Below are 24606 nucleotides of genomic sequence, written 5' to 3'. Positions count from 1 at the left end.
CCCTTGTAAATGGAGACTGTACTTTGGTCTCCATGCCACCCAGACCCAAATAATCACACAAAAACTGTATTAATTACAACACTGTTTGACCAATGGCTTAGGCATATTGCTAACTAGCTTTTACATTTTAAATTAATCCATTTCTATTATTTTATATTTTATTATGAAGCTTGCTTGTTACCTCTTGGTTCTTGGGCAGCTACATGGCATCTCTCCAACTCTGCCTTCTTTCTCCCAACATTGTTTAGTTTTCCCTCCGAGCTCTATTCTGCCATGTCATAGGCCAAAACAGCTTCTTTATTAACCAATGGTAATAAAACATATTCATAGTATACAGAGGGGAATCCCACGTCAACCCCTGGCTTCCAAAAGCATAAGAATCTCTGGGTCCCTGCTCCAAATGTGGTCAGAAGGGTCACTGAGCTCAGGTCTGCCTGAACCTTTACAAAGTCCACTGACCATGTCCAAGTTCCATCAAGAGGGACACTGGGCTGCTAACTGCCCATGTTCCTTGTGGTGTGAGGACAACAAGCCAGGATGGCCCTCCAGATGATCTCTTAGGTTATGGACAACTGAGGGGACCTGGGCTTCCCTGACTCAACCACCACCATCTCCAACAGGAAGCCTTAGGTGCTCATCACAATCACAGTGTGATTCATCCCCACACACTAGCAGTTAAAAAAGGAAACTCAACCTGATGGAACCTACTGCTTGGTTAGGATTTCTGGCTTATCACCTTGGTAGTGGTTCCTTTCATCCCATAGTAGCTGACCGCTATACTCTCCTCTCTGCCATCCCCTCGGACACCTCTCAGTTTTCCAAAGTCTTTGACCTCAAGTATGTCTTCTTTTCCATTCCTCTTGACCCTGAGTAACAAAATATCTTTGTTTTATTTTTACTTGGACTGACCCAGACACCCACCTTTCTATCCAACTTGGGGTTTTAGGACAGTTCACATCTATTCAGTCAGGGTTTGGCCTCTGATTTATTCTGTTTGTCTCTTCCTAAATCCAAGCTTGTACAATATGTAGAAGATCTTTTCCTCTGTAGTCCATCCCTACAAATTAGTCAGTCAGAAACCTCTACTCTACTAAACTTTGTGAATGGTCAGGGACACAAAGTCTCAGCCACTAACGTCCAGCTGTCCACCCCTCAGGCTAATTCTGTGAGGCTAGCTATTACTCCAACTCACCAAACCACTATCCTAGAGAGAAAACACACAGTTCAGTCACGTCACTCACGGTTCTGACCTCCAAGGATGGAACCCTGTCCTTTCCAGGGATGGCTGATTTCCTGTGCTCTTGAATCCTCTCTTTCTCCCTTTTTGTTCACCCCCGATATGAGGCAGCATTTGGCCTCTCACACAAACCCCTCCTGGCACCCATTACCAAACCCTTTCATAAGCATCAACAGGCCCTCTTCCAGGATGGGCTGAGTCAGTCCCCAACCAAATGTAGGACTTAACTCGGGGTCCCGGGTCATTGACTGGGCCCTTCCTTTTCACCTGTTGAATTCTTATTGAAGAAGATTGAACCATACTGTGCAAGGATGGACACCTTGACTGTGTGCTCCGGTCACAGCCAAACTTGTTATATGTGAATCAAAGAAGTTAACTTTCAGGTTACCTCCTACCTTCTTCCCTCCCCACCTCTTGTTCCACCTTCTAACATACAAGGGTCTGCAAACACTGCCCCGTTCTTGAGTTCTTTCTCTTCAGATAGCATTGGTAGAGGACACCACACTTACCTTTCGGTCATACCCACCTCTCAACATTTCAAATCTTTCCCCTACCAATCCAGGTAATATTCCCCATCTCACTCTTGCATCAAGACCTTTGAAGAAATACCACCTCATCCCACACACACACCTGAGGAAGTTCTACCTCAAGCCACCTACACTTGGTTCACAGATGGTAGCTTCTTCCTGCATGAGGGAATCTGAAAGGCAGCTTGTTTCGGATACTAAGGAGGTCGAGATACAGGCTCTTCCAGCCAAAACCATAAAGCAACAAGCCAGACTAATGGCTCTTACTCATGCCTTTCAATTAGCAAAGGGACAATCCCTTGACCTTCACACAGATTCTAAATATGCCTTCCATGTTCTCCTGTCACATGCGGCCATCTGGAGGAAGCATGGACCACACTGATTCCACCTCTCTGCAATTTCTGACCTTAATATCTATCAGCTACACTCTGCCCGGCTGCTTTGGAGAATGTTAGTTGTTTGTCCCTCCTGGGTCAAACTCACAACCACCACTTGTGGTCTTACCCATTGGCTTACATCTCTTCCTGACCTTTGACTAGCATTCCAGACTTTCTGGGCCCTGAAAATGTGTAGCCTCTTATTCTCTACAAAAGTCTGGAATGTTAGGAAACTCCCTGATACAGGGGACAAATGGCTACCTGGAGTGCTAATGCCATACCAGGAAAGGTACCTGTTAGAACCAAAGTGACCCAAATCTATCGTTAGGTAGATTCATTAGCCAAAGTAGTTCTACAGTATGATAGGGCACTCGATCTGCTCTATCCAGAACAAAAACGCTATTATATGATTTTAAGAAAAAAATTCTTATTTCTATCTTAACCACTTGGAAACCATTAGAGACAATACTGACAACCAATAGCAGAGAAGAGTGGTCTTTGCCTCCTCCTCAGAGAGGAGATTCACTTCTATGTCAGCCAGTTGGGTAGAGTAAAAGACAAGACCCAGCAATTCACGACAAATCTCCAAAATGTGAGGAACAGCTCGATGCCTCCGAAACTGGATATTACCTTTTATCCCCCCTCCTTTGAGGCTGGGTTTCTTTGTGTATCCCTGGCTGTCCTGGAACTTGCTCTGTAGACCAGGCTGGCCTCAAACTCAGAGATCCACCTGCCTCTGCCTCCTGAGTGCGGGATTAAAGGCGTGCACCACCACCACTGGCTGGACACTACCTTACTTAATCTTAATTCTTAATCCTGCTAGTCATACCCTGCCTTATAAACTTCTTGTCTAGATTTCTTTAATAACAGATCCAAAAGATTTCTAGCCATACTTTTAATCAGTTGTTACCAGAGGATTACCAGCCCCTAGTCCAGAGGCCTGCAAGGACTTCCCTGCTCCCATTCAACAGGAAGTAATTTACTGATAATGTTTCCCCCCTTTTACAACCCTTGATTGCTTATCAGTAGCAAACAAAAAACTGGGATCCCACCCTTGAGAATCTCCAACTGCCAGGCCCCACCCCCCAGAATACTCTAAGGGCCATTCCTTGCCTCTGAACTCCCAGGATACATTTTCCCTCAGAGATGTAACCGTTCTACACTGTATAAAAAGATGTGTGGTTTTATTCTTCCTATTAACGTGGTTTCCTTGTTTCTCCCCCTATACACCTTGTGCTACCCTCCCAGGTTCAGGCTGCCTGGGGTGTCTCCTCCTCATCTGAGCTAGGCCTCTTCATAACACCCACCCCACTAACTCTGACACTCTTGGGGAAAAGGCATGTGTATGTGGGTCACCTTCTCCTGTCACCCCACTAACACTGGCTGTTCCGAGTGATTCAAAGACTGGCTGGGAGCAGAGCAGGGAGTTCCTCGGCACCTAGAGGCCTCTGTGGTTATCATCTCACCCCCCCTAAAAGGGGTGGAAAAAGTGGAACACCTATGGAGACGCCATCTGCTGAAGGGTGAAGGGACGTAGGACAGGAGAGGGGAGGGAGGGCAGTGTCCATAGCATCTACGGCCCAGTTGTCTTTCTTCAGGCTGAATTGACAGCCAGATGCTCATTCTACCTTCATAGCCTAAAGGGGAGTTCTTCTGAGCTTCTTTACTTCTAAAAATGTATAAAGAGCACAGTATCCCTTCCCCAAAGTCAGGGAGAGTAAGGTAGAGATAGAGCTGGAGCCTGGACACCTTGTTTGGTACCTGAAACCCATGTTGCAGCAAGGGTTGTCTGAACCTGCTGTGTGGCTCAGACGTTTTCATATCCTATCCCAGTGGGGGCGATGTGAAGGAGCAGGCTGCATACTCACAATTTTGCCATCTTGGAAGGACCCCATCCCCCACCCTTGCAGTCAGGAAACCACGAGGGTTCCTTAGGTACGTTTTCTAATTCTGGCAGGATACAGATGGCACAGACGGTATGCAAAGGTCAGCGCCACCCCTGCCTGTTTTGCTTAGGTTCACCCCTGTGTCCTGCCATCCCCTCTTTCTCACAGCATCTACCCTACCCTCACCTCTGAGGTCTCTGTGCAGCCATTCCCAGCCCGATTCCTATACTCTACAGTGTGGGCTGGGACGAGGGGGACTGACCCCGCCAGGTTATGCGTTTGGGGCATTGGATGCTCCCTCCCTGGGCAGCCATTCCAGTGGCCTCAGGGACAAGGAAGCACACACAGGTAACAAATATATTGCCATGTTGGAGGCAGAAGACCTGATCCAACTAGCATCCTCTGAGCTTGGCTACACCTTTCTCTCCTGACTCAGGGTGGAACCATCTGTCCAGGAGAACCCTCAGGATAGGTGGACTCCGGGTTCTTGCCTTTGTCTCAGATGTGCCCAGCAATTGGCACATTGAAATTGAAGCAATTTCAAGCTTCTTGTTCTGGGGCTGAAGGTCTGACTTCAACCCCTCTGGGTTGGGACAGCCTTCAACTACAGTTTATCTATTTTCTAAAGACAGGACTAGACAGGTCGATGATACGGGTAGATACAGGAGCCACTGACAAATCCTAATTGATGGGAGTTTATAGCCACTCCTGCCACTGGGCTGAGTCACTGTTAGGGGAGGGCCAGCTCTGGGTCTCTCACTGAGGATTTGAGCTATGGACTAGAGGAGAGACACCAAATCCAGGCCAGCTGGGAAGTTACTGAGTGGAGATTATCCACTGCTCCCCTTCCCTACATAGAGACAGCTCCCCGCCTTTGATTGAGTCAAGACTGTGCCCATATATGCACAGTTCAGCCTTCCCAACATGACCAGATGAATAGGGTCTACCTCCCAGTCTACAGGCACGCAGCATCTTATACCTTGATGGGTTGGAGTTCTATTTTAACAGAGACTGATGAGACTGTGTGTAGTATAGCATCAGGCACAGATGCATAATCTCCCATCCTTTACCTAGTTATAGGACCTGCTAGGGTGTGGAGGTGCTTTCCTATCTAAGAAAGTAGACACCACTAGCATAGTGAGTAAGTCTTTTTCTCAACTATGGAATTTCAGGAAAGTAAGGATTTCTACTGGGTGCTAACATCCTGTCGTATATCTGGAGTTATCTTGCTATTCTGTAGTGTGATCACAAGTAGGTCAGGCAAAAGTGCTTTCTACCACGATTTCCTGATGCTTCAGGCACACACAGAACTTTGGGTGGTGGCTGTGTGAGACCCTGCTCTCTCCTCATCAGGAAGCATCAGGAAGTAGATTCTTTCTGGCCATTTTTGTCATGAGAGTCACTAGGTTAGACCTTCTAGCTGATGTCCTAAGTGACTACAGACCTATGTGCATGGGCCACTCAACCATACCCTAGATTATGGTCACTGTCATATGGTGGACCCACCACATTCCACCTTAGCCTCTGAGTTTGTTTTTCACACTTTGGCCCAATGCTCTCAGTTACTACGGCACCAGGTGCCCACAGAAGTATCCCTCGACCCTCGGTCCTCACCCTGTGCTCAGCTTCTTTATACCTGCTCCTGACCCAGGCAGAACTATCTGACTCTCAACTCCACAGGCAACTGCTGATATATATCAGCTATTTCAGATCCAAAATCACGATATGCAACCTACCTAGGCTAGACGCATAGATGGCTAGGTAGTTCCCACCACCCCCCGCCCGGCCCCGGTTTTTTGAGACGGGGTTTCTCTGTGTAGCCCTGGCTGTCCTGGAACTCACTCTGTAGACCAGGCTGGCTTTGAACGCAGAGGAGATCCACCTGCCTCTGTTTCCCAAATGCTGGGATTAAAGCTGTGCACCACCATTGCACAGTGATGGCTTGGTATTCTGTCACAGGTCTCTTTGTCCAGGCCTTTGTGGCTATTTGACTAACAACAACCAGGGTCCACTTGCGTGTCAAGCTGTCATTTCCATGTATGAATTTTGATGTAGCTGAATCTCTCCTAAGGCCACCCCTTCTCTTCTGAAAGCTGCCTCAAGAGCCAAGTGCCCACTGGTGGGGTCACTACAGCTGGCCACCCCTTAGGCTGTGGTCTTCCAGGTACCACACACAACTTCTTCTACTTCTGTGCCCCATATTGACATACCTTAGGTTATATATGGGTCAGTCTGTCTGGACTTGAATCTGAGTCCCTTGCTCTTTGGACTTGAGGGAGGCCCTTGACTCCAACCAAGCCAGCTGACTGTTCTCTTCCTCCCACTTTTCTCTGACTCACAGACAGCAAACCTGCTAGCAAATTAGGTTAGGGGGAGCTAGGTGAAGGTTGCTGAGTTGAGGCCTCTAGGCTGTTTCATGTTGTAATTACAGGCTACTCACTGCAGTTGCTAAACATTAAATTACAAGCGTTGGCTCTCTGTGCATCATTTGACCACAATTATGATAATTATGTCCTTGCCAGAAGGTCAGCAGAGTGACCTCAGAGGGGGATAGTAGGGTGACAGATGACTTGGGGGCAGGGCAATGGGATAGGTGATCTACATAGGTGTTCTACACCTACCCAAAGAACCAAAGAACAAAGCAGGGCCATGACTGACTGACTTCAGAAATTTCAAATGCTAAAAGAAAACAGAACTTTCCTAGGTGATTCTTTAGAGATAGCCATTTTTTATATAACAGAATAATCATCAATATACAATGGAAACCCCGAGATTAGGTAAACCCACCACTGTAGGCAGTCTGTTAAGTTGTGTCTGTGGTACAAAGTCCCAGAGCTATGCAGAAACAGACAATTCTCACTAATGTGTCTTTCATTAAAGGAGAGACGCCTGAATCTTGTCTCCAAGAGCCTCTGATTACCAGCTCCCATACAGAGATGACATTGGGAACACTGTCTCACTCTGGAATTAGAGCTATCCTACTTTGGAAGTCACCGAGGTTCAAAATTGAGCCCCAGCACCATTAAGTGTGGAAACCATAATGTGATATTGGTATCTAAATCATATAGTCTGTCACTCACAAGGGCCTTTGTGCACGCTAAAGTTTAAAAAGGTTGACAGGTGTTCAGTCTCACAGAGCTTATCCCCAGCATCTCCTCTCTATTGCTGGGTCCCCTGAAATGTGATAGCCACACTTTATGGCAGAAAATCTCTGGGGCCACACATACATAGCTGATCTTGTATTTGTGAGGCCATCTCACATCTGACCAGCTATAGATGCTCCATCCAGGGGCTGTCCTTGAAAATTTATCATAGATATTTGCACCAAACTCTGTACTAATGCTGTAAGGACCACTGTGGGGCCATTCCTCCCCACTGCAGTACAGGAGGGAGATGACACAGCCCTTTGTGGGTTTAGCCCACAAAATGTTATCTGAGAGTAGTTCCATCCCACTTGCCATGGAATAACACATACCAGGCTTTTCCTTTACAGAATTTCCCAAAGGAACCCTGGAAAATCCTATCTTAGGCTAGCCAATAGGTCAGGGAGATGGAAATGAAGAATTATTGTTTTAATAATCCTACAGGAGGATCAGGGTCCTGGAAGGCAGTGCCAACCACCTCGATGTCTTATGGGATTCTTGTAAGAACCCTCATAGGCAAACACTCATTCTTACCTTGTTTTTTATTTTTAACTTGCTTTTTAAAGGTTTACATAAAAACTGGGCAGAAAATCAAGAAATCTCCAACACCTACTCCTTCCTCCCAGTGTCATTGGTATGTTGCCTCTATATATGTGCTATAACCAATGAGCTAGTGTTGGTATGCCATAAACGAAAGGCCAAAGTCTACATTCCGGCTTACTCTTGTGTTCTACTGGTTTTGATAAATGCACTTGGCCTTGTACCATTCCCTGGAATAGAACCAGCTTTAGTGACCTGAAACCCTGGCTGGTGACTGCAGAGCATTAGCTCTCAATGCCTGCTTTGAAAAGCACTCTTATCTGCTTCCACAATGCTATGGTCTGAACCACGATAAGCCATATAGCCCTTCCAAGATGGATGGTTACATGCAAAGAGTGTATTTAGCTCTGGAGAGCCCCTGGAAAGAGGAACTGCTGTATAGAAAGCGGCTGGAGTCTGCATATGCAATTGGCAGGTTCCTTTCCTCACCGGCTTGGGGTTATCACCTGGCTCATAGAATTCTGTACACTGGAACTCTGTAGTGATGGGGCAAGGCCCGTACTCTAAGGGCCGTGGAGTTGGTGGAGAAGACCTCTTAGCTCTGTATACACAAGTGTGTCCCTGAAGCATCAGACAGGGCCTTGAATTTCAGGGTGACATCACTTTATACGCCATGCAGGGTTCTGGATTTTAGTGGAGTAGAAAGACCTGTTCAATTGTAGGACTGTTCTGCCCTGATTCTTGAAGTCTTTTATAACTCTGCAGGCTTTTCACCTTTCCTGAGCTCTCCTTAGTGGCTTTGAATCCACAGGTGGTGCTGGCTCTCCCTCTGTCCTGAAGACTTATAAATTTGTCCCTGTCCTGATCTCAGTATGATAGCCACCCAATAAACTAAACTTTTAGTTCTCTCCTCGTGAACAGGGGCACCCTACAATCTCCCCCTCTCCACCAATCTCTTGAAACCCCGCCTGAAATGTATCCAGGCCTATTTCTTCCATTATTTGCTGTTGTTTGGGGCTTTGGAGCTCAGGTGAGCAAACAGACGCTGCTCAAAGCGCCTGCATCATCACCCTCTCCCTTCCTTTTCTGAATCAAGTTCCAGGCCAGAGTGTCTCCTCACCTTCCCATGTCTGTTCTGCTCCTGTATCACTCCCCCGAGAAATATTAGGATTTCATGTGATATCCACAGAAGGAAGATGCTGGAAGAACAGCCCTTCTTCATTGCCAGACTGGGCTCTCAGATGGTTATTTTGTGTTTCTGTGGGAGAGATGTTTGGAGACCATTTGAGTTGTCAATCCTGGGAGTAGGAGGGGAGATGCTATTGATACATAAAATGGGTGCCAATATTGAAGGATGCTAAAGTCTCACACTGCCTAAGATAGGTTCCACTGCAAAGAAGCATCCAGCCTCAAACCTCAGCTTCAAGATGATAAAGTGCACATCAGACAGAGACCACAGGTCCCTTGGAAATGTGGCCTGGTGACTGCACACCTGAGGCCTTTCTGTGGGCTGGATGCTCCAGAGCCTCACCTTGCAGAACCTGCCAACTCATAACTAATAGCAGAGTCTCTATCTCCACTAAGGCAAATTTTGAGTTCAGGGAGGGTTAAGGGAGGGTGTCAGGAAGTCCACAAAACCACTCCTGGTAAGGTGTTAGGGTTACCCGACAATGAGCCCCTACTGCACTCCTCAAGGCCACAAGGATGGAGTCTAGCTTCTGGCAGAGTCTCAGGTTTCTTTACTCCCACAGCTTCTGAGCTCCAGCCCTAGTCCTCCTCCCGGACCTTATTCCGGTCCTCCGCACGTGCCCCTCTCTGCAGCATCTTCGTTCGTTCCACTCCGAGGTACACTTTCCCGTGTCCTGTGCCGCGAGATGCTGACAACTGTGTAAGTGCTGCGTGATACCAGGGCGTTCGAGGCCGGAGCAGTCAGGACGCTGATCTGTGAGCTGGCACGCTGGGCGGAACTGCTAGCCCCGGCCGAAGGCCAGGCGGGGGCGGAGCTCGGACGAGGGCGGGGCGGCTTCGCGGTTCCGCCCCCCAGCTGAGCCAGACCGGGGGCCTGGAACTTGCCAGCTCAGAGGTTCTAGCGGCAGCCGGCGCGCTTCTCTGGTTGCAGCTTGGGCGGCTCCGGCGGCTCCTGTGGTGGGCGGCCAGGGGCGAGCAGGGATGGGCTGCGGACGCGGGACGTGATCAACCGGCACGCAGAACCACGCCGCCAGCCGGACTGGCTCTAGAGTCTACTAAGTGGGTGCCGGCGCGCGCCGGACTCAGACCCAGCCACAGCATGCGGGGTGCGGCGTGGGCGGCCCGGAGGCGAGCGGGGCAACAGTGGCCTCGGTCCCCCGGCTCTGGGCCCGGCCCGCCCCCGCTGCTGCCGCCGCCGCTGCCGCCTCTGCTGCTGCTGCTGCTACTGCTGCTGGGCGGCGCGAGCGCGCAGTACTCCAGTGACCTGTGCAGCTGGAAGGGGAGGTGAGTCTTGCCGGCGATTCCAGCGTGGACTGCTTGGACCTGGCTCAGAGCCCTCGGCTGCGAGATGCAGAGCTGCTGGAGGCGGCAGGGTAGGGGCCGCGGTGCTGGCCAAGTCCGGTGACCCCCCGCCCTAGCCCTGGTTTCAGAACAAAAGAGTTGGCTGTGTTTGGGTCGCGTCTCGAAAGACGCCCACTCTCCGTGCGCGTATCTCTGCCGTGGTGGGTTTCCTTAGCTCCGCCGGCTTAGGGTTCGGGGCTCCATCGGTTGGGATTTCTGACTTCTGGTGAAGGTTTGGTCCTGTGCACATCGAGAGGGACAGCTGTGGCGCGGAGATCACGGAGTCCAAACGCGACCCGTATAGACCGCAGCACCAGTCGCGACTGTGGGTCAACGAGACCGGGTAGACACCTGTCCGCGGGCGAAATGCAGTAGGGTAGAGCCCCGCGCCCGCTCGGTGAAGGTCAAGCCGCCCTTGGCAGGCGGACGCGGGGTTCCCGTGACACCCCCCCTCTGGGTCCCCATCAACGGTGACAGCCGAAGACTTTTTGTTGTTGTTTTAACTGAAGTGTGACGTGTGGAAAGGAGCGCAAGTCACAAGTGTGCGCGGGCGGGGTGCCTGAGGAGTCGTAGCTGCCCTGGACACTGAGGGCGCGTCAGGCGCAGCGGCCGGCCCCCTTTCTTTGCAGAGCCAGTTTTATACACTGCAAGTTGCCAATTCAGCGGTTTGCCCAGCGCGCTGCGCAGATGCGGGTCTCCGATGAAAACGTGGGCTGGGGGCGGCAGTAGGGGTCTGGTGTGGCTCATACCATGGGCAGGGCGCCTGCGCAGGCCAGTGGCGGTACACGGTCTGGTCTGATGCACAGACAACAGTGTAAAGGGTTCATGCGGGCAGTGTGTGTGATGGGTGATTTTGGTGAAGAGGGTTTTCTAAGGCTGGATGTTGAGCGGTGCCCAGGCTCTGCGTAAGCAGGACACCGATAGTTATCTTGTACACTTACAGTGCCTAACTTTCCGAGGAAACCACGGAGACCTCAGTCAACCCTCATAATGACTCCCGCTGAGCGCTGTCTCCAGAGAGCTCCCGCACCTCCTTTCAGGGAATTTTAGCTCTCCCTCTCTCCAGTAGAAATCCCTTCTGTCTCGCAAGAGCAGGGAGGTAGTAGAAGTTGGGCAGACAAGGGCAGATGGGGTCTGCGGGAGGACTGGCCTCGGGAATGCTGGCGCCGTCACAGAGCTGGCCATGAGCCTGTGATGTTGAGCTCTTACGGGGCTGCCCTTTTCCCGATGGTAATTAGTTCTCTGCTCACAGCCTGCACAGCTGAATCAGTGGACTCTAGCCTCAGGTCTTGGGGTGCCCTTGTTCCAACAGACCAAAACCAGAAACCGAACTCCTGCCTTTGAATGAGGTTTCCAGACACTTGGTTTTCTTCCAGGTTCCCAGAAGACTGTGTGCCTGAAAGACCACCTTCTCCTGAGCCCAGACGTCTGTGGTGAGGGATTGAGCAGAGATAAACTAAGACACCTTATTTCTGCGGGCCACTCTCACATCAGTCCTTCCAATTAAGTGGAACCAGATGACCACATAATTCATGTGACTGCTGGGATGGCAGCTCTCAAACTCATGTCTGGGCATTGTGAGCTGGCTGTCTGTCCACTTGGATTCCCTCTCTCCCCTGCCCACCTTCGGAGCCAGGCCAAGGGCCTCCAAGTGTGTGTAAGCTGTGGGAAGCGTCCAGTAACTGGTCACACTTATGTTTCCTCCCCCATCCCCACAAACTCATTTCTATTCTGGGATTCCTTTGAGGGCCTCTTTTCCAAGGCACAGCCTGGCAGAGGACAGCTGGAGGTACCTGATAGTTGTAGGTAGGTATGTGGGATTGGGAGAACACGTAAGAGCCCCTTGTGTTATAGCCATTGTCCCCACTTCACAGGTCAATATACTACTGCCCAGCGCGCCAGCTTGTTTGCTACTCTACAGTGTTTGTTCCTTTTTTTCGCCAAGTAGTCTAGAACAAATCACTGAGTAGAGTAAGCCTCAAAATGTCGAATCCTGGCCTCTGATAGAAAGGGGGTTGTTGTCCATAGCACTGGCCACTCCGTTTAACTCATGTAGGCTGTGGGTGTTTCCAAGAAGTCAAATTGGAAATTTTGAAATCCCTTTATCTGTTTATTAGCTAGTGCCATAAAGGTGGACCATGAACTTTCCCACTATTACCAGCAGGCGCATAGCAAGTGTGGTTATGCCTGGGCTGCCTTGCACGGTAGGAAATGAAAAGCTGAACCTGGCAGCAGAGCCTTTAGGTTTCACTTGAACCTAAAACCTTCCTAGAGACCCTTGTCTTGTCCCAGTATGAACAGTGCACCTGAGCGAGTCCTCTTACCAACTTGGAATTTACAGTTGGTCTCACAGGGCCGCTCTGATGGGTATTCATCTGGGTGGTGACCCTCGCTGAGGGAAACAAAGCAAAACATTGTGCTGGTGATATGGCTTGATGGTATAGTGCTTGTCCAGCCTGTGCCAGGGTAAAAAATGTTGCGTTGTTCCTCAGGGGGCACACATGCACCCATGCACACCATTCATTCAGTATGATCTGTGATCGGATCAGCCTTGTCAACTATGGTATAGACTAGGATCAGTTCTGTCTGTACTGCAGCTTCATAGCAGCAGTGGGACGTGACTGCTTTATTTTGTGTAGCTGGTGCATCATCTACATCTCATGAAGATGATAAAGTCCTGTTGATCAATGGGCATTTAGGAGGTACTTTCGTTTATGATGCTGGATATTGGAAATGAAAATTTAGGGTATTAGGTGTTCCCGTAGGAACCTGCATGGCTTGTCGTGACTTCTTCATAGATCTGTCTGTCTGGTCCTAGGCTGAGGGTCCCTTTGCTTTGGTTCCTGCTTCTCTAAATGGATTATGTACATGGCACTAGTTTTGATGTGAAATGTCTCTTGTTAACCTTAATATTTTAAGGAGTATGAGGGAAGATTCTCGCTTGACCTGGGATGGACACTTAATCCTTGCCTTAGCTAGTGAGACCCGAGTAGAGGTGAGCTAACAGGTACCTTGTTTTTGTGGGTACCCTGCCTTCATGTTCTTCTTTCCAATTAAGTGGAATGCAGTGGCCACCACATAATGCATGTGGCTGCTGGGATGGCAACCTCTAATCTGGGCATTGTGGTCTGGCCTCTTGTTCCCTTGGGTTCCTTTTGCCCTCCTGTGTTGTGGATAGAGGATAGTCTTCCTCTTTACCACTTCTGCTTCATTGGGGCTCAGTGATCTGAGGCTCACAGAACCTCTGTAGTGAGGCCTCCACCCTCTTGGTCCTCAGGAAGCAAAATCTCATGCTAGGTGCCGTCTATGGAAGAGAGTTGAGGTTTGTGACTGGCCTGGTACAAGTGTCAGCTGTCCCTTGATTCTGGAGACAGGAGAGGGAAAAAAACCCACAACAATTAGGTTTTAGCCATGTGTGTCAGTTACTTGCCATTTAGTCCAATTTTCATGCCATAGTTATGCCCAAATTCCTACATAGGTGTCGGATGAACTTGTGTGAGTTTTATTGAACTTGTGTGAGTTTTATTGACTGTAATTTCTGAGTTTGTTTTACATGTATGTCATGGTAGTGCTGGCTGTTGCCTGGCCCAGGGCTGTGAGGTGGGGGAAGCAGGTCAGGAGGGGTTCATCCACAATGCTTCTCTCTGATGTGGTCTGCGGGGTGACTTACAGTCCTAGACTCCTGCAGTCCTTAATATACAAAATGAGGTTTTGGGTGCCGGAAGCATGAGTCACTAGTCATAAAGGTATGGCATGCGTTATGCATTTTCTCCCTGCAGAAAGGGCTTCTGGTAACTCACTCAGTCTAGGTTCTGGATAGAACCTTTTTTATTTTGCATAAAAATCCCAAGAATGTGGGTGAACCTGTCTGAGATCTGATCAGAACCAACAGAACTCTTAGCTGAAGTCACTGGTTTCTTTCCAAGACCACTTGTGGTTATGATGTAACCTTAGCGACAGGCTGACTTTTGCTTTTTAGTCTGTGCAGGAGAAACTACTACGTTTTCAGCAGCTTCGATTTTTTTTTGAAAACAACACTGCCTCCTGAGGGTGTTGCATATACATGTCTCCTTTCATTTGGCATTGTGAGGCCAGATTATTCCTTTAGGAACCGTATGACTTTAGGAATCCCATCCAAAGGTCCTCTTGTCCTTAGACTTCTCCCCAACCCCTATCCCAGGGATGATTCCTTTGTCCTTATAATGAGTTGTGCTTTAATGGCCCTTGGGTTTATTTTCTTAAAATATGATTGGTGACATGAAGATTCAGGTTTGAAAATGAATAAAAAAAAATGGTCAGATCACCGACTTAAGGAAAATCGAAATTTCTTATTTCCTGCGGCTAACTCCTCCAGCTGGTTTGTAAGTTGCTCTCTGGAGTATGTTGTTACATATGTAGTACACGCGTGGCATCTCTGCATGCAAGGTTTATCCTCATCTTCCACTTCCTTGAGTGATTTGAAACCTTAGCTGGTGCAGTGGTCCTGCTGGTCTGCTTTGTTTCGTGTGTTGGAAAACCTAGAGCATCCCTGCTATAACTTCCGGGTTCCATTTCCTTGGCTAAGGAACCAGCTAAGACTCTGGCGCCCTGTGGTGCAATATGGGGAGGATCTAGGATCTGGGAAGCCAGCATGGCTTGTACCATCAGAGCTTTGACCTGACTCCGCTTAGCTCTTGGAGTAGGTTCAGTGGAAGCCAAGAGCGGTGGGTACCTGAACACATCAGGTGATTGCAAATGGCTCCTGAGTGAGACTGTGTGTGGGGTAATGCAATGGGAATCTTTGCCGTGAGGTCGCCTGACTCTGTCCCCTCTTCCCACAGTGGGCTGACCCGAGAAGCACACAGCAAGGAGGTGGAGCAGGTCTACCTGCGCTGCTCGGCAGGCTCCGTGGAGTGGATGTACCCAACTGGGGCGCTCATCGTTAACCTGCGGCCCAACACCTTCTCACCTGCCAGGAACCTCACTGTGTGCATCAAGCCTTTCAGGGACTCCTCTGGGGCCAATATTTATTTGGAAAAAACTGGAGAACTGAGACTGTTGGTACGGGACATTGGTGGTGAACCTGGCCAGGTGCAATGCTTCAACCTAGAACAGGGTGGCCTCTTTGTGGAGGCAACACCCCAACAGGACATCAGCAGGAGGACCACAGGCTTCCAGTATGAGCTGATGAGTGGGCAGAGGGGACTGGACCTGCGTGTACTGTCTGGTAAGTACTCTGTTCAGGGATAGCATGGGTTAACTAATCATTAATCCTGCTACCTTTTCTCAGGTAACAGTGGAGGTTTGCATAGTTACTCTGATTTTTTTTTCCTACCCTCTCCTTTATTCACCTCTGTGACACATTCCTGTGTCTGTGGCTTCAATGCTTGTCCCATGAGTCCTTTGTCATGCTGAGGGACTGTAGGGTCAAAGAGTATCGAACCTTAAAATTAATGCAGTCTTTTCAGCCAAGACCCCCCTTAAGAAGACTTCTGGTTGTGGTGTACCTTTAGGCTTCTGGAGATTCTGACCTGAGGGAAGGGAGGTGGTGAGAGGCTACCTTCCCTGAGTAGTGTATGATCTGATCCCTAAAGGACCCTTTACAACTCATTTGAGATGGGGCTTCTACAAACTGGCTTGGGTTTTTAGTGTCTGCCATAACCTTGAAATCGTTTTGGGTGGAGAACAGAATGGTATAAAGCTGTGATATCCCAGAGGCTTTTGTGAATGGATATTAATCAGGATTGAGAAAATCATGTAAGGTCTCAATCAGAGAGCACAGTTGACCCAGCTCCATCTCCATAAGATAGAGCCAGGGACCAAATGGAGAGGCTCCTTAGGTCCCTGCTAGGGACGGAGGTAGATAAGCCTGGGAGGAACTCCCCACTGGAACAGAATAGCAGCCTCAGGAACCAATGCAGGGTCAGCTTTGGATAGTGATTGATGATGAGGTTCTGGTACGCATTTCTCCAAGACCAGGTGAATGCCAGATGAGGTGATAGGTCTGCCTAATAACTGAAGCTCTGGGCTTGCCTTTGTTTTTGTTTGCTTGCTTTGTTTTGACTCAAGCAGATGTTTTTCTGAATGTCAGGCAAGTTGCATCAAGGATCATGTGACTTTGTGGGTGGGTAGTAGAGAGATGCCAGCATCAGAACCCCACATTAGGGTAAGGCAGGTCTCTCCATCGGAGTCTTATTTCTTCGGTCACAGAAGAAAATGACTGATAGGTCCTAAGAGCTGTCTTCTCTCCTCTCTGTTCCTTACTGCTTGCGGCTTCAATGTCCATACTTTAAGGCTAAGGAAAGGAGACCTGTGGGGGTCACTTGAGTGGCCTCAGGTTCTCCTGGGGTTCAGGAAGGCAGTAGCCCTGGCATAGACATTTAGCTGTACTGCTGTATTCGGTCCTCGATGCACCTCTCAGGCCACAGGATTGCACACAAGGCAGTCAACCTGTTAAAATGTCGTGCTACCCCTGTGTCTAGGACTTTGCTGTGTTTGAGCCTCAGGGGTCCCTCACTATCCTAGAACATACACCTGCTTGGCCCTGGATGTCTGAAATCAAACCTGCAGTGACTTTCCACACCTTGCCAGTGCCAGTTACTACACAGTGACTATCAGAACTCAGGACAGGGTCTCAGACTAAGGTGGCTATTAGCTCTGGCCCAACCATAGGATTGCCTAAAAACAGTCATAGACATCTGTATTACCTAGAGCTGGGTGCCACCCTTTCCAGGGAGCACTACCTAAGTCTCAGGGTTAAGATGGTCTCAACCTGGACATTTGGCTTTCTTGGGGCATGGGGATCATGGGCTATTTATGCCTAATTAATGGGTATGTAATGTGGAATGTTAGTGCTGGCCATTGCCCTGCTCAGATTGGGCCAGCCCCCGAGGTCTCTATGGCCAGGGGCAGTCTTTCCCTCTTCTGCTCTGGCCTTGGTACGGTTTCAGAAATAAGATATAAGCCAGCGTTAATGCAGTATCAGTCAGAGGAGAAAGAATGCACCTGACCTGGGTGGTTGTGCCAGAGGCTGACAAGCTCTTAGATGAATCAGCTCTCATTTGTGCTGACTCAAGAAAATAGTGATGCCGTGGGCTGGAACCCAGATAAGAGTGCATGAGAGAATGTGTGAGTGTGCAACAGTGTGGAAACCTATACGTGTGCACGTGAGCCTTGCTCCCCACCCAGAAAGGAGGGAGCCTGTCTCTGCTCTAGGGTAGTTCTACCAGAGTGTTTGCAGTATTTGTCCACTAGGATTGTGTAGTTGGCTTGTGAGCTGCATTAGAACGGAAAAGACCAGGGCAGTGGGGTACAGTCCAGGGGCACAGATCGGTCCTAGGAGAGGTGAACTCTGCATCTGGGATGCCAGATTTGGCTGCTTGCCCTGTATCTGCTGCCCCTGTGGCCTTGCTCAGGATATCTGGGCAGTGGCACTACCTCTGACCCTTAGGGAAATCTGGCAGAATACTAAAGGCCCTACATCTGACTACAGATAAAACTCCATCTGGAGGCTGACCTCCCTTGGCTCAGCTATGTGGGAGAAATGACTGTGGGGTTTGTCTGGTCCAGGGAACAGGTACAGTTTATGTGGGTTCTCGTTTCGTTCCATCCTGGCAGGCTGATGGTGTAGGCCGTTGCTCTAGAGAGGCAAAGTGAGGGGGTTGGTGCCAACAGTGGCATTTTGGACACACAGCTGACGGGATGGACAGCAGGACACTTTTCATCACTATCGATGTTACTGGCTCACAGGGCTCACAGGGTGGAGCCTGCTACTTCTGAGCATGTCTGCGAATCCCTGATCTGTTTGTTGCTAATAGGCTTGAGAAGCTATATGGAGCCCCACTGCCCAGGCCCCTTTGGGAGACTCAGAGTTCAGGCATGGCCCTGATGGTGTGATGGCTTTGTCTTTTTTGTTTGTTTTGTTGAGACAGGGTCTCTTTATTATGTAACTTTGGCTGTCCTGAAACTCGCTAGGTAGACCAGGCTGTCCTTGAATTCACAGAGATCCACTTGCTCTGCCTCTCGAGTGCTGGGATTTAAGATGTGTACCACCATGCCCAGCGATGGCCATGTCTTGAAATGGAAAGAAGCGCTGTGTCCTGGAAGCCGAAGAACAAGAGGCATGTTCCTCTGGTCGGTTCCTGCCTTGGTGATTTCTTAGGTCACTGTAATTACCTTGTAATTATTTTGTGTCTTAACCCTCTCCCAACCCTGAATAAAGAAGGGTGTTGTCTACATTGACTTCCTTGCGAGGATGAAGGGTTCAGAGAACCCCTGGGTCTTCATCCTTCTGGTGGAACCTGGTGGTGGCCATCAGTGAAGAGCCTAGACCTCAGCTCCCAGTCTTGCTGCTCTGTTCCTGTCAATCACAGCACGAACCGTCTGTCCCAAAGTGTACTAGGGACCTTAAAGGGCCTTGGTGTCTAAGATTTTTGCTTTGGAACTGTATGTGTCATCCTGGCTGTCCCCATTAGGCAGTGTTGCCCCAACACCAGTTTGTCTGACTTGCAAGGTCTGCAGACTTTTCTAGCATCCAGCAATTCTTGCCTGTGTTTGCTTTCTCTGCTTTCCTCTGCTTTTGGCAGCTGTACCCATACTGAGCCCTCGCCTGACTCTTCAGGTGTCCTCAGGAGGCTCCCTTAGATTCTTTTTCTTTATCCTCATTTGATTTCTTTGATGCACTTTCCTGCCTGGTTTCCAAAGTGGCTCCCAGGAAATGTGATGCCGGCATCTGCGACCAGAACATTTTACAGTTGCTATGAACTTGATCGTTTAATAATTGTAGGTCTTTATCATCCACTTTGAGTTTCTGCAAAAGTGAAGCTCAGAATTAGAACTTCTCTGTGCCTCCAGGTGGGCTGCTAGCTAGCTCATGGCACCGGCTCGTGGAGGCTGGTACAGGTCTGCAGGCTGACTAACCTGACAAAGGAGCATCTCCTGCAAGTAGCTGTGAGCCAGGGCAAGCACAACTGAAGGGGATGGATGGCCTCTACATGTTCTCTGAAGCTAGCACCTGAGGTCTGAGCCATGTGATTCACAGAGAAGGAAAACTCATGGACTTGTTTTAGGTTACATCCCCAGGCCTAGGATCCCTGCCCCTCAGATCCTTTCCACTGCAAGTTGCTGCCCTGGTTCAACTTAGGTAGCTTTCAACTCTGAGTTGCTTTAGGGTAGCTTCTGGGGCCTCTTGCCCCCAACTTTCAACTCTTTCCCTAGCCTCTGCTGCCCTCTATCCTGAAGGGGACCCTTAGGTAGGCTGTGGTCACCAGGGTCAGTACCTGCTGTGGACACTGGTCTGGTGCCAAACAGGGTGTACTTCACAGAGTATTGTACTCTGAATCTAATGTTGCCCAAAATGTTAGGCACTGAGATGTTCTCCTGTACTCAGGCCCTGTCTGTGCTTCAGATCAGACCAACCCATGTCTGCCCACACCAGTATGAACCACTAGTTCCTTGTTAGTATGAGGATGAACAGTATGTTACAGAAGCCACACACCTCAGCAACTTCAGAGTTGGTGGTCAGGTAAACCCCCAGTGCTGGGGACTATGGTGACCCAAGCTGCAAGCCAACTAGGGTTGAGGGTGGACATCCAAGGGACCAGCAAACCGCAGCTTCCAGGAGTCTGGCTGCATCCAGGTCTCCTCAGCGAAGTCTCCGGACTGTAAAGCTGACGTGGGGGTGGGAGTGCTTGATTTTCTGATGGGCTACGCCGATGCCAACAGGTTGTACTTGTTCTGCGGCTTCTCCCTTTTCTGATAACTAAATAGAAGCCAAAGTGCTGGCAGGTGAGTGGGTGGGTGAGTCAGCAAGTGCTGAGGCTGGGAGGCACCCCGCCCCCCTTTCTGGGGTAGGACCAAAGGATAGGGCCCCAGACACACCCAGCCCAAGGGTCCACAGAGAGCCCTGCTTGACTGGGACACTGTAAACCCTAAGGCTCTGTGGCAGGCTTACTCTTTCAGAACCTCATAAAGCTTCTCTGAACGCCTGTTGGCCTGGAAACACTTGGCCTGCTTGCCCTCCGCCCACACGAGTGTTGTCTTGGTTCCCCTGGGGCCAAGTCACCAGCGCTCTGGGTCAGGCTGTGTGGCCTCCAGGCGTGTGGATAGCCTGAGTTTCTTCAGGACCAAGCTCTCCTAAGACAATGGCTGCCCCAAAGTCTTTGCAAGGGAATGGCCCCAGGGAAATTTATCTACTGAGACTTCATACCTCAGGGTTTCTGTTTATTTGGAGAACTTGGCCCCAAGCAGGAAACTGAGCATGAAGTCTTGAGACATAATTCACAGCAGATAACAAGCTTCCATCTTCCTGAATCTACTCTGAGTCTCTGTGGAAAAGCTGCTGAGCCACAGTTTCTGTTCCACATCAAGGGAGGTGGTCCAAAGGGCAGGAGAGGGCTATCTCTGGAGAACTGGGCTGTATAAGCAATTGACCCGTGGGGTAGCTCATTCTAAGAGTGTCTGCATCTCTGGGCTCTCTGTAAGATGCCAGGCTCCAGGTTTTGAGTGCTTCAAGCCTGAGTTCTGCGAGGAGGACTCAGTTTGATGGGCTTTGATAGATAACTTGTCCCAAGTCTCGGTGAGGCCTAGGGTAGGGTTAAACTGATGGCCCCAGCCCGAGACTCCATACCCACAGCAGACAGATTTCTCCATTCACCCCCAACTCACATTAGCACCTCCTTTGCAGACTCTTAGCCTTGGTTCTTGTAGGAAATGCCTGGGGAAGATGGACTGAGTGAGATTCTCCACTGGGGCTATGATCTGGGGAGTAGGGCATCATACTGCTGTAAGGAGTCTGTTTTCCAGTAGGATGCCCGTGTCGTTTTAGGATGTGGATGTGCAAACTGGGGGGAGGGTACCTTGGCTGGGTGGTATAGGCACATGGTTTTAGTTCAGCTGGGGGTGTTTTGCATTGTGATAGTCATTTAATATCAATTTTGTTTTGTTGTTTTGTTTTTAAATGAGTAGAGTTGTTGCTTATTTGGAACTACATCAACAATCTCAACACAGGAGGTGTCTGGGCTCATGTTATTTTGGCTACAGTATGAGCCAGGACCACTAAGTGATCACCTGGAATTGGTGTCTGGCTTGAGAGAAGTTAGTCTTGTGCCTCATTGCTGATTTGCTGATCGCCTCCAGGGTAGAGTTAGAGTGGTCAGAAGTTTCACCTTGACTTTGCCTCATCCTAACATATGTCCTCAGATGTAGGGCAGGGAGGCAGGCCTTTTATATTCTGCGGTGTCAGGGCTTGGGAGGGTCGATGACTAACCAGCGTTGTCTGGGTTGTATCATCCACCCTGTTCTTTCCTCCCCAGCCCCGTGTCGGCCATGCAGTGACACTGAGGTTCTCCTTGCCATCTGTACCAGTGACTTTGGTAAGTCTCTCCTGTGGTTGTCTTTCCAGGGTCTGAGGGCTTTCCCAAGTCAGCAACGATTCCTGTGTGTGTGTGTGTGTGTGTGTGTGTGTGTGTGTGTGTGTGTGTGTTGGGGGGTAGTGCTGAAGCTGCCTAACCTGGCCTCACCCTGGACTCACAGGGAGCAGTGCACCATGTGCACTAAGCTAAGTCTGCACACCATGCATGCAGGCAGAGCTTTGGTTTGCAGTCTAGGTGTGTCAGTGTGTTCTCTTTGTACAAACCAGCTCACAACGTCCTGGGGGCTCTGGGAGTCCATAGATTCCCAGGAACTTTTTAGAAATTCTCTGGGAACATAGTTCAGAGGGCAGTCTGGTGTGTCCCTGTGCCAGCCCAAGCTCAGAGCTCTGCCCATTCTTCATCCAGATGGTTGGGGTTTTGGAGACCTTTCTGGAGTCAGGGATGTTTGCACGGTGCTCTTCTTGGTCATGGTCTTTGCTAAACCGCTACCATACTAGTGGCTCCCCTAAACTCAGGCCCAGCCGGCCCTACTCAAACTCTTATTCAAAAACCAGGAACTATCACGCGGTGGGATCTTGACTCCTTATTTCTCTACTTTCTAGGCCCCAACCAACCACCGCAAACAAGTCATTCCCTGTCCCTTCTCCTCACATCATTCTTGTCCTGTGAACTGCGCTGCATACCTGATAGGAACCAGAACCGAGGAGCATTTTGCTTATATTTTTTGTTCTTACCTGAAGAGCATGTGTTATTTAGCTGATGCTCAGTGGAATACCTTTGTCCGACACTGTCAGTATCATGGACTGAGCTTTCCAAAGGCTGACAGAGTGGGTTCAGGTCCAGCTTCTAATATCTCGATAGCCGAGGACATGCCCAAGTTGACATGTGCTATGTGTGCCTGCCACTGTTGACAGTGCCCTTTAAATCTGCTGACCTCTGTCTCCTTCCTCTGCAGTTGTCCAAGGCTTCATCCAGGATGTCACCCATGTGCCAGAGCAGCAAGCTTCCGTCATCTCCCTGCGGGTGAGCAGGCTCCACCGGCAGAAGAGCAGGGTCTTCCAGCCAGCTCCCGAGGGCAGTGGCCACTGGCTGGGCCGTGTCACAACGCTGCTGGAGTGTGGTGTACGGCCAGGGCATGGAGAATTCCTCTTCACCGGACATGTGCACTTTGGGGAGGCACAGCTTGGGTGTGCCCCACGCTTTAGTGACTTTCAAAGGATGTACAGGGATGCAGAGGAGAGGGGCATAAACCCATGTGAGATCAAGATGGAGTGACCTACAGGGTGAAATGGTACTGTTCTTCAAATGAGCCACAGTTTGTGTCCTCAGTCACTCTATCAGATCCCGATAGAGTCTGCAGGGTGGTGGCATGGGCCCAGCCTGGTGCTCAAACTGGGGAGGTACATGCTGCTCTGACCTGTTGGGTCTCAGTCAAGGATGCCCTGACCCATTGGAAATGCTGTAAACTTCAAACTAAGTTATTATATTTTTTGTAAAAAAGAAATGTACATAGCAAACAAGCTCTTGTGTCTGAGGATGCCTTTGGTGTGCCATTTAATGGTGTTTTTAGAAAGTTAACTTTAGCCACTGCATTTGGTCTGGTGGGAGCTAGGTTTGGTGCGCAGTGATGGCTGAGGGGTTTCCATGGTTACCACTCACCCTGGCCATCTTTGTGATAGAAGTGTATGGGGCAAATACTTTTTCATTTTCTTTTCATTTTGTTCTTGATTTTTAAAGACCATCTCTGCAGTTGGGAACTTTCCTAGACTGTAGGCTTCTTCGGTTCCAGAGAATAAAGACCAGGATCTGAGCAGATGGGTACCTGCATTGAAGGTTCTCTGCTCGGCTGTGGTACTGCTATCCCAAGACCTCTTTCTCCCATGACAATTCTGCATGGTGCTGCCTAGCTTTAGGTACATGCTCCTCCCCTGCTCCTACCAGGCCACGTTACCTTCTGCATCTGTCCACACATTTTCCACTGAGCCAGTACTTGTCCTTTGACCCCCAGGTTTCCCCAAATGCACAGAGCAAATCTTTGGGTACCACGGGACCTAGCCTACTTCTTCAGAGGGTGTGAGTTTTTTTTTTCTGTGGTTAAAAAAAAAATCTCCACAAATTGAGACCTAAACATCAGGCTTTAATTTGTACAATCCTGGAAGCCAGAGTGGGTATGAGCGGGACCATATTTCCACTGGAGATTCCAAGAAGGGCATTTTAGCTTCTGGTGACGCCAGGCATCCTTGCCCTGCGACCATTTTACTCCGTGTTTCTTTCCCTGCCCCATGACTGCTTTGTATGCGTCTGTGTCTGATTTCTGTCTTCAGAGGACGCAGGTCATCGATTTGGGGCCCACCCTTGTGTCTGTGTCAAATTTCTGTCTTCAGAGGACACAGGTCATCGGTTTGGGGCCCACCCTGGTGACCTCATCCTCACATGATTATGACTCCATTTTCAACTAGGTCACAGTCAGAGGCTCCAGTGAACATCAGATCTGGAGGAAGAATACTCATCCTGGGGGCCGGAGAGATCCTCAGTGGTTAAGAGCACTTGCTACTCCTACAAAGGACCTGTTTGGTCCCCAGCATTCATGTTGGGTGACTGGTAATTGTCTATAACACCAACTCAGGGCGGTCATTATAGCCACCTCTTCTGCCTCCACAGGCACCTGCACGCATGTGCGCGAACACACACACACACACACACACACACACACACACACACACTTTAAAAAGAAACAAAAAAAAATTCACTCCAGTATAGGGAGTTTGGCATGGGCTGCATCTCACCTCTGTGTCTCAGCTCATAGGTCCTATTCTGCTAGAGTCCTAGCTGGGACCTCATCAATTCCTGGGAGTTGCTGTCTCCTATGTAAGTTCTGAGAACTCAGTGGCCCTTCCTAGTTCTTGAGGCATGTTGGGTGATCCCCTCCCCCTCGAGGAGTAAACAGACCCAATCGTTTTTATTTATTCACCAGGTGCTTCTTCCCTTGCAGTTTCTGAGACCAAGGAGAGACTGA

The 24606-nt window shown here is 49.5% G+C and overlaps 1 protein-coding gene across 1 annotated transcript; it reads left to right on the top strand.

Annotated features, from left to right (window-relative positions):
- Positions 1-9778: 9778 nt before the first annotated feature.
- On the top strand, positions 9779-23110 carry Metrnl (meteorin like, glial cell differentiation regulator). The gene is made up of 4 exons (XM_085694193.2): positions 9779-10182; positions 15060-15445; positions 21531-21590; positions 22546-23110. Exons 1-4 carry the CDS (start codon positions 9998-10000, stop codon positions 22863-22865), a joined length of 951 nt encoding a protein of 316 aa, XP_085550319.1. The 5' UTR covers positions 9779-9997; the 3' UTR covers positions 22866-23110.
- Positions 23111-24606: the final 1496 nt, after the last annotated feature.

This window comes from Myodes glareolus, chromosome 9 (genome assembly GCF_982192425.1).
Source record: "Myodes glareolus chromosome 9, mMyoGla1.1, whole genome shotgun sequence".
NCBI classification, from domain to species: Eukaryota; Metazoa; Chordata; class Mammalia; order Rodentia; family Cricetidae; genus Myodes; species Myodes glareolus.
This window is presented reverse-complemented; position numbering and strand designations above follow the sequence as displayed.